We start from the raw sequence: 11,103 nt of genomic DNA on the forward strand, positions 1-11,103 counted from the left end.
CTTCACAAATTTGACTGAACAAGCTGTGAATTTAATGGAATCACGAGTTTGATGAATGAAACATGCTGTGATTAATGCATTAAATGATTAGCAATGAGTTATTAGTGCTAGATGCATGAATAACTGCATGAATAATGAGCTATTGTCATAATTTAAATGACGTCATTCTCGGCTAATAAATCGGTTCAATCGGTTCAAATTGACATTTTTTCCGATTTTCATTTCAATTGGCGTTTTAATGGTTTGATGAAGATGATTGGATTCTGTATTTATAGACAGTATTATTAATAGTTAGCTTGTGAATCAGCTAATTTATAAAATTTTAAACTAAAATATAAGTGTTTAATATTAACGGTCGTTTTTAGTTTGAATAAAAAACTGAGCAAACCAAGTATGAAAGTCAATTTTGAAATTCATGATTCCGTTACTAAAGCGCATTTTTTCTATGCTTAATCGTCAAACAGAGATAAGTTACCGTTGAAAATCACAAAATAATCAAAGTAACCATTGATAATTAGGATAAAGTAATTCAAAAAAGAGCTAAAAGCCCAAGAAATCAAAGGAAATCCCGTGGACATTCAGAAAAAGTAAAGTCAAAAGCGCATTATGCAAGAAACATTTGCTTAGTTGAATGCCCTGCAAGATTCAAAAGATATTTGGTGAAATTTTTTTGCTATTTATTAGTTTTCTGTGAGCGAGCAAGCGAAGAGATACTTTCCTAATTTTTTTAATCTCCAAGAAGAAGTAGTTGGATTGTGCCATTTTTCCAAGTTTTCCCTTTTTTTAACGGGTTAACGCGAGTGTAAAAAACACATAAAGTGTTAAAATAATTAAAGAAAACAAAGTTTTTTTGATCAAAAGAGGATAAAAATTAAGGAATAAATTTATTCGTTACAAAAAAAGAATCAAGCTTGTTACAAAGAAGCACATAAAGCAAAAAGGAATATATTTCATATTAATCAAGGAATTTAAGCAACAAAAAAAATCAAGCAAAAATGAGTTGGCAAGATTATGTAGATAATCAATTAATAGCATCACAATGCGTTTCTAAAGCCTGTATCGCTGGACATGACGGAGGAGTTTGGGCAAAATCTGAAGGCTTTGATGTAAGTGTTAAAAAAAAGAAGAAAGAAAAAAAAATTGCAATCGAGAAAATTCGAAAATTTATTAACTTTTTTCTGTCTGGATCTTGATATTTTAAATGCTTCATCATCCGTCCATAATAATCAATGCATAAAAGTCACTTAAATGTAGTTCTTATGCTCTAAAAAGACGACAAATAGATTTTCTATCACCACGTTTTATTGTTCACTTTTGGGTGTGTCAAATTTTTCAATAATCTAGGCACGATAAAGCTACAAAAATGATGTAAAAATCATAAAAAAATGCTAAAGAATCGGATTTATGTGCAATTTTATGTACATCTGCAGCATTTGTCTCTGTATAATTAATTTCTTCATACACTGTTTCGGCGACACGTCTTATAAATGACCTAAAATCAGCTTATGAGTCACTAGACTCGATAAAATCATCCATGAATCATTCATATAATTAAAAAGTAATGATAAAAGTGAATTAAAATGAATCGAACGTCTTTAAACATGTCGCAAAATTGTGTAAAGTTAAAATTCTGCCGGTTCAAGATGGCGTCTCAAAAAAAAAAGTATAAAATCTGACTGCTGTGGACGTAAAAATGTGTTTCATTGTGTGCGTTGGATAAAATGAGCATTGAGCGAATATATATAATGTATAATACATGTGAAAAAAAGAAAGAGGAGAATATCGAAGTCTTCTTTTCAACACTTTTTCGCAAAAAAATGTGATTTTTGTTTCATTCGCAATACGTCAATTTTTGTTCCTTCTTTTAAGTTAGTTAAGCACAAAAAAAAAAATAAAAGATATCTCTCGAATGAATAGAATTTTGCTGATGATTATCTTTTTCGGCTTATTGCGGCCGGCAAATTTGATTTCAATGACCGTGATGATGATTGTAATGACTGTGATTCGGTCGTTCGTCTTGCAAAAAAAAATCATTAATGAATTGTTCCGAACTTGTACGTAGTATGTACTGAACCGAAAAAAAGCAAAGCAAAACTATTTTGCAAATGCGCATCTTCCGTATGAGAGACACGAAAAAGTTCATTGGCACGTCTTGCTATTGTCGACTGATTATTCTGGACTGCATCCAACCTACACATATGTGATTCACATATCTGAATTATGTGGTCGTCGCTTTTATATATACTTTTTTTTGTAAGTCAGTCCATCCAACTTGAAAGTGAAGAGAAAAACCGGTAGACGTTTGCCTTCATTAGCACCCTTTTCTCACTCACTCAGACAGGCTAGTCATTTTTGCTTTGCTAAATAATATATGTAATGGGAAATTTAGAGTAGACGTTCTATATGTTGCGCTTACGAAAGCGCATTGGTATAGTCATTAAATTACATTTTAAAATTAAACGGCTGAAAAAAATTCAAAATTAGTGGATTCTAGAAAAGAAATAACGGTTTTTGAATATTTGAATATTGAAAAGGTTTGGAAATTTCGAGCATAAATTTTAAAAATTTTATATAACAGTCATAATTTAATTAAATGTCTGATAGACAGCCGCAAAAGCATGGCCAAAGTCAATCCACTTCAAAAAATTAAAATCTCCTCTAAAAAGGTGAACCATGAATCGACATAATTTATGGAATTTCACTGCAAAATATTTTTTCATTCATTTTTCCGAATAAAAAGGGGTATTTATTTTTAGCACGCGATATGTTCCTTCTTATTTTTTATATTTTTGGGTGAATAACAATCATTATAATGGGGATGGACATATTTTACATAAAAAGAAATGAAATTTACACGCGATGGAACTGTGATGATCGTGACACATTAAAAAATATTTCTGTCTTAACTAACGATGAGTCACTGCTCGTGCATTATTCATTGGCATTGAATGATGCTTTATCTTAAACTCATTATTCATCCTTACCAATCTCTCCCCTTTTTTACTTTTTTTACCGTATGCCTCTTGTTCATTTTTGTGGCGCTTGTAATGTGTGATAAAAGAGAATTTTCAATGACATTTGAGAAGCTATTTACGCATGAATGGGACTTCATTAATGCTTCTTCTTTATGTTGAATGTACACAATTATCGTAATTTAAGCTACTATATGAGCTGTTGACTCATAAATATTATTTTACTTTTTGGGAAGAATATGAAGGAAAAAGGTGAAATTCAATTGCACTTAATACAATAAAAAGAGCAACACATGAAACTTTATACCATTGTGCTGGATTTTTATGTCTGCTTTGGAAAGTTGAAATTGTTGCTCTTAAAACATATAGTTTAGAAAGCCTTGATCCATGAGAGAAATACATTTAGTTTTGTCCATTTGAAATATGTAGTAAATAGACCAGTTACATTTCTCAGAATTGCAATTTCTACTTTTTCTTCTCATTTACTGCAGTATTAATCGCTTCATTGGAAGCTGGTGACTCAAGGTGTTTGTAATCTTTAAAACTGCTTAGTAGCACTTAATAGCTTTAAACAAACTTTCGAAATTCTACAGAAATTTTTACCGGTTTTGTAATATTTAAATGTTTAACGGGTTTGTAAAATTCAAATCTCAACCGGTTTTGTAGAAATCAAATTTGAATTCCTTCTTTAAAAATTCAAATTTTTTACTATCTGAATTGACATGAACTAAGGACTATTAAACCCAAAATGACATGAAACAAGTTTCAATTATTAAACAGAAATTAATTCATATACCAAAAAAATCACGATTTCATAAAAATATCACGAATAATTCATAAAAGATCTAAAAACTTTCTAAAAAAAATTGTTGTGTCGAAGACTTTGTATCACTTTTATTTTATGCAATCACTCATAGTGACTATACAGAAATAAAATAATTAACGTGAATGAAAGTGAATCAATCATAAAAGTAAAAACGTTCGAATGAAGTCATTTATCCGATTGGTAATGCACAGAGACACTTCTGTGAGAAAAAGTGCATTTATGGTTTGATTATTGACAAGCTGACTACCAATGACATTGATGTACATTGTTGGGTATTATTTTCTATAAATAATTTATAAAAATAATCGACAGACGACACGAAATATGCACATTAGACATTCGAGTCACAATGACTCATTTACTAACTGAGAAATGAACATTCTAACAAAGGAACTATAACTAAAATAATTATAATACAAAATATCATCAAGTGGGTCCTTCATAAAAAAAATTGTACATTATGTATTCAACTTATAGACGTCGTTAAATGTGAGGGATGGAGTCATGTAATGTAAATGCTGTTAAAAATGCTGAACAAGCATGTCTTTCAAGCAATGTATTTATCCTTTCATATTTATTTCTTCACTTTGAGTCTAAATGTTGTGACAAATCGAAAATAAAGTTTAATTATAGTAAAAATATCTGATGAGCTAACCGAACACTTGACCTTGAGTTGCTTATTAGCGATATGATCGGTGGAAAAATGTAGTATCGTCTATCCTCGCACGTATAAAGTATCTTGTTGCTTCCCTATAAGTACTGCAGTTTTTATTCTCATTAATTCAATCGGTTATGATGGTTTTGTGTCATTTTTGTCTGTCTGTCGTTGAAATTTCAAATTTAATTTAACCGTTATTATTCAAATCAGATTTTTAATATGCGCCTTAGTCGTCCATCAGTATGTCACGTCTTTACAAAATGTCTCATTCTCCTTCATGGAGATATTATCTTTCAAGCATGCATATGCATTGGGATATAAATATATGAAAAGAAAACACATATGCACAACATATGAAATTATTCAATTGTATATTCCTGTCTTTCTCACAATGTTGCCAGATCCACTACATCTGTCGGACCGTAATGAAAAAAAGAATAAGAAAAATAATAAAACACAGAGAGGCATAATAGCGTTAATGTCAAGGCCAATGCATTTCAATTAACGGATATTATACATTTCATTTTTATTATATATATAGCGGGGCAACAATGCACATCTTCTAAATTGCGTGTGCGGGTTGATTCTTTGAATCACGAGAGTCCGTAAAAATCAGTAGCATGAATAAAATTGTGTGTACGTAAATTAATTTGATTAACAAAAAAAAGTGAATGAAATGGGTTTGATGGACGTTCGCGCCAATATTACCACAAAGTTCATTGAACTGGAACGGCGATTCACATGCTTAAAAGTTGATTCATTAAACATTTTGGTATCTTGATTGGATATAACTTTTAAACATTTTGATCACAAATGTCAGGCTGAGGACTGTCAGTTATTTCCAGTTATTGCTAAATTGTGTCAATTTCTATAAATTCAGCTTTCAAATTGTCTTTTATTACGTTTCATAAAACTTTTTTCTCCAAACTTCATAAAAATGAAATTCGTTTGATTAATTTGAGTAACCATGCCTCTTTGTATGTTTGACGACGCAAATGAATTAATTTTATAGTTTCAATATTTAATGTTCTTTATTTCTTTTCTTTATTTTTTCATTTTTAAAAGCACCATATGCTTCACATTGAAAAATGTGTGATCATGATGATATTTTTGCATAAATTCGTTAGTCTTTTAACGCACTTAATTAGACTTGAATAATTTGATATGTCAGAATGATCTCGAATATTTTTGAGCTTTAACGAATTTTTAAAATTTGAATTCCAACGGTTTTGTAGAATTTGAATGCAAACGGTTTTGTAAGATTTGAATTACAACTAATTGAAATTTTAACGACTTCGAAAACTAAAATTCATTTCAATTCATGACAGATCTTTAACCTCGATTTAAAGATTTAATTCGATTGAACCGTCAATACGCGAATTAAAGGAAAAACTTCGCTCTATTATTCCACCTACAGATACTTTCAACTTTACATACATGCATACATGACTCGGGATCGTCATGACTTTATTTGGTTATAAAAATTGTGTCGATCCAATCTTCACAGATGTCAGATTAAATAAAATAATCGTACAATGACGATAAGAAAGATTTAAGTTACTTCATATTCACTGCCAATTCTCGTTTTTTTACTTCTCGTACTTACAACTCAATCATGGCAAGTTATTATTTATTGCTAATTTGTAACAAAAATGGAATTGAAGAATTTTTGTTTCTATTTCTTCTCATTCGTTCTTTAGTTCCGTTAGAATTTCGAGTACGAGAGAGATCTTACACATTGGTTTCGGTTATTTTGCACAACTGGAAGCATTCAAATAGGCCAGCCAGCATGAAATAGACGTATAGAATTAAACAGTCCATTGTTATAATCATTACTTAATCGTGTAAGTCTGCACGTCGATGAAATCATCCGAATCATGCCTCATTTCGGTAATGAGTAATGACAGCTTCATATTTCACTCATTTATCCTTTGCATTATTTATTAAAGAATTAAATTCAATTTGCTGAGCTGCTGTGAAGACACAATTCCCATAATATTTGATAAATTCTGTATCTGAATATCAGACACATGTTCTCACTAACTGCTGATAATTTCTCGAATACTTTGTTATGCTGCAAAACTAAAATGTACAACAAAGATATTATTACGTTACAAACATGGGAACAGAATTTTTTGCATTTTGTTCATGTTGCAAATTAATCTTCTTTGTGTTTCTTCGTTTATTTATGCATTTGTAGTGCACAAACTTGCATATTTCAATGCTCGTGTAAATGAGTTGAATAATGTAGAACTGTCATTATAAATTTTGTGATTGATGCGCATTTCACATGATTCTCAATTAAAACGGAAGAATTTAACAGATTTGTAGGTTTTGAATTTTAACAGATTTTTAGAATTCGAATTTTAACTACTTTGTTTCGAATTGAATCGGTTTTGTAAAATTCAAATTTAAACGTTTTTGTAGAATTCAAATTTAAACGACTTTGTAGAATTCAAGTTTCAATAGCTTTGTAGAATTCAAATTCTAACGGTTTTCTAATTTATGATCAGAAATTTAATGAACATTAATTCTTCTATTAAAGCAGTTAAAATACCATAAATTTCAAACAAAATGAAAAACAATTCTTAATGAGCTGAAATGGCACAAAGCGTGCAAAGCAAGACGATACAAATTAAAAAGAAGAAATATACACTTTATATCATTCGTTGGATAAATTATGCAATCTACTTTATTTGTTGGCAATTGCTTACAAATTGCATACACATTTCTTTCATAAGCTAATCGAATTACATTAAACAAATGAAGGAGAATGAGAAGAAAAAACTATTTAAATTAAATTAAAATATGGGAAAATTCGTTCTGAGAACATTCATCGTCTTATGAAACGAGAGAAGAGATGGAAATAAAGAAATAAAAAAAAAAGTAAAATTTCACACTTATTTTTACATTTTCATCTTCAAATAACGTGCGGCATGCTATTTTTAAATACAGTGTAATGATTATCTACGACTGTCTTCGCACACATGCTACTTATAAAACGGCATAGACAAATGATGCTGAATATATTAGCAATTCTGGATGGAACAAGAGAGTTCTTGCTTGTTCTGTCTTATCGTCTGATTATTAAACCGGTCTATATTATGTGCGACACATTAATTACAAGTCGTGTGGATGTTAGGGAATTGTTGTCATAAGACATTGATATTTAAAATGCAGTTTGAATAGTAAACGACTTGTGTCGCATGTAAATAAGTATAATAAATAATCTCTGGAAAATTCCTGACAGAAATTCAATATATTTTTACTGAGCACGTGCTGTAGTTAAAATTTCAATAGAAGCTAGTAATTATGATGGTCCTGTGAATAGTTGAGTACTTAGCACGTCGTTTTGAGTGTTCTTGATGTTTTTTTGGTTAGGACATTGAACTTTAAGTATGAAATTGTTATTGCTGCCAATAAACTTTATTCATGCCGAGAGCTCAAGTGTCAAATCACATAAATACTGATTGTTATTGACTGAATCTGGTTGGCCAGATGATGAATTTTGGTGATTTTTAATGGGTTTTGGGCAGTTTTTGGATAGGAGAATCCTAAATTTTGGTTTTTTAAAATCTGAAAGTCATAACTGCTCCCTAATATAGTCAAAAAGAGTGTAGACAGTGCTATCACGTGCCAGTCAACTGAACTCCTATTTAAGTGATCAGCCTAGCCATTCCCACCTTAAAGTGCAAATAAAATGCGCCTTATAGCATCTAACAGACATTAATTCCTCATACTTATTTCCTCTTTCTCCCTCACACCTATCTACATCTATGTTTAGCAATTATATCCATGGAAAGATGAAATGCCTTAAATTCTTTCATTTTTTTTTTCATGAACAAGAGAAGTAAGCACATGAAAAATTGCCGTGTCTTAATGGTTGATTTCAAAAAATTTTACTCGATCGTAAACGAAAAAAAATTTATCTTCTTATTTTCTACTTGCTATATTTACTTACGTGCTCCATGTGCTTCCACTTGATTAGATAATAACTTTCGATAGATTACCCAATAAAAATTTTGTGTGTGCATTTACGTTTTGGAATCGTCAAAAAATGACGTCTATGAAGGAAATTGTGATTTTCAGGGACTTGCAAGTCTATGACACAGTTTTGACGACATTTACGGACGAGATAAGTTTAATGACACACAAAACCATCAAAAAAGATCACAAAAATTGACATATATTTGCGATGTACAATTTACAGTTATGCATAGACGAGCATACCTTTATATTTTTGTTTACAATGTTAACCTACTGTGACACAATAAAGTTTACCTACGCCACACACACATCATATAGCACGTCAGATGAGCAAATTCTCATAAAATAAAAAAAATATTTTTGAGATGAGAACATTTGTGAGGAATTTTATACACAAATATCATGAGCATCTTGTGTCTTCTTACTTTTCACATTGGTTTTATGGATGAAGTAAAATATCTGAACAGATTAATCATGAATAACCTTGAAGGTTAAATGATTACATAGCTTAATGATTAATTATTGTTAATATTTTATTAATTTTTTGTACCTTTTCATCCTTAATTGCAGATAACAAAAGAAGAACTTGCCAAATTAGTACAAGGATTTGACAAAACTGAGATTTTAACGTCGGGCGGAGTAACTCTTGCTGGACAACGTCACATTTACCTCTCTGGAACAGATCGTGTCGTCCGTGCTAAACTCGGCAAAACTGGCGTTCATTGTATGAAGACACAACAAGGTATGAGATCTATAGATGTATAATGTGGCAAATTGGTGGATTTTTACGAAGTTTCATATAATATAGGCTTGATAGACTCAGAAGCTAGCTTTAAATTAGAATGATTTACGTCTACGTTTCGTACGAACGTACGTTTTTCATTACGTACGTTTAATTTCTCAAAAATAATATGACCGTTATTTTTTAAAATTCTAAAGAACGTTAAATTTGATCAAACATTTTGTTAAATTATAATAAGCATATACAATCTATTGTCGTCAACAACCTGAATTCTTACTTTAGAATATTTTGACGATTTATAATTTGAGTTGAGCTAGGTTATGAAAATGAATTTGAATGCTTTGAAGCATAAATTTTCTGTTGCCACTCGACCTAAAAAGCACTTAAATTAATTCAGCATACAACATCATGTGCATAATTTTATTAAAGTTATAAAACTTTATTTTTGGCGTAAATCCACCGACTTGCCGACTCTGATTTCAATTTGTATGTCACATTAACCTAATTTAATTTATTTTTCTTTCTTGTCTACTTCCTTTATCGCATATTGAAATATAGCTGTAATTGTTGCAATCTATGAAGAGCCGGTTCAGCCACAACAGGCCGCTTCCGTAGTTGAGAAACTTGGAGACTATTTGATTACATGTGGTTATTAGAGGTAAGGCATCAGCGCATAATTTAACAGCACCGCAATTGTCCGCCCAGCCAGCACCCCAAAAAAAAAGAAAAAAGTAAAAAAATCAACTCCAAAATTTACAGAAGAAAATTCGCAGTTTTTTTAAAGTAAAATTTTTTTTTAATTTCGTTCATCGTGTGATGGAGAGGTCTCCTTCGTGCACAGTGGAAATCATCCTTAATTAATTATACATATACATCTTATCCACAACAAAAAAAAAACACAATACACAACATTAATAAATTTAGGATTCATAATTTTTTTGTATCCTTTTTTTGTCTTTATAATCTATTAAAAAAAAAATTATTTTAATTCTTCAATTTTATTATTTTTTGATAATTTTTTTCTTTGTAAAATGAGATTTGAAATTCAAAAAGTCACTTCCGCATAATTGACAAAACTTTTGAGAGAAAAAAAAAGTCTTTTTTTTTCAGTCAATAAAGAATAAAATTTTATTTGAGATTTTTTGTAGGAATTAATGAATAAAAAGTGCATTTTTTGCTTGGTTCCATCAAATAAACAAATAATGCCTATACACAAAAATATGAAAGATTTGAATTTCAATTCGCATAAAAAAAAAAACATTTTTTTTACATTTTTCCTATGTAATCATTTTTTTAAGTAAGTTAAAATACAACAAAGAAATTTGAAATAATGAAAAATGTCTCGGCCAAAATTATTTTGATACCCTCATAAATGATGTTTCCCCACATCAAAGCGAACAAACCCGACAATATTATTATTATTTGTTTGACTGTGTTTGATTACAAATTATCAGCGAAACAACAAAAAAAGTATTCACCAAGCTTCTCTCTCGTCCCTTTTTTTATATACATATATATTATTGAATTTTTGTGGATTTAAATGACGTGTATCTGGAGAAATTGGAATTATTTTTGACACACGGCTGCATTTTCTAGCATTTTACTTGAAGTCATGTCGGCTTTTCCATACAAAATCCTAGCCGACTTCGATCTGTGGTCTTAAGGTTTGCTATATCTTATTTGGATGTAAATTCGATTTGGATTGAATTTGTCTGATTTAAGTATAAAAGACAATGAGTATCCTCACATGATCCGTTAAAGCATCGTAAAAGAGGTCTTTGAGAGCCTGAAACTCGAAATGTAACCCATCTTAAGACCCATTTCACCAATTTCTTAAGTTAGAGTTCATAGAGGTCATTCTGTCTTTAAAGTTTAACATTTTTGAAAGATATTGAGAGCCTCTTGATGTATGATCATC

General features: G+C 30.3%; 1 protein-coding gene across 1 annotated transcript; it reads left to right on the forward strand.

Moving 5' to 3' along the window:
• Positions 1-686: 686 nt before the first annotated feature.
• Positions 687-10,181, forward strand: chic (profilin chic). The gene is made up of 3 exons (XM_070644326.1): positions 687-1,106; positions 9,014-9,185; positions 9,744-10,181. Exons 1-3 carry the CDS (start codon positions 996-998, stop codon positions 9,839-9,841), a joined length of 381 nt encoding a protein of 126 aa, XP_070500427.1. The 5' UTR covers positions 687-995; the 3' UTR covers positions 9,842-10,181.
• Positions 10,182-11,103: the final 922 nt, after the last annotated feature.

This window comes from Chironomus tepperi, unplaced genomic scaffold (assembly GCF_022539635.2).
Source record: "Chironomus tepperi strain 1889 unplaced genomic scaffold, CSIRO-AGI_Ctep_v1 contig_337, whole genome shotgun sequence".
NCBI lineage: Eukaryota > Metazoa > Arthropoda > Insecta > Diptera > Chironomidae > Chironomus > Chironomus tepperi.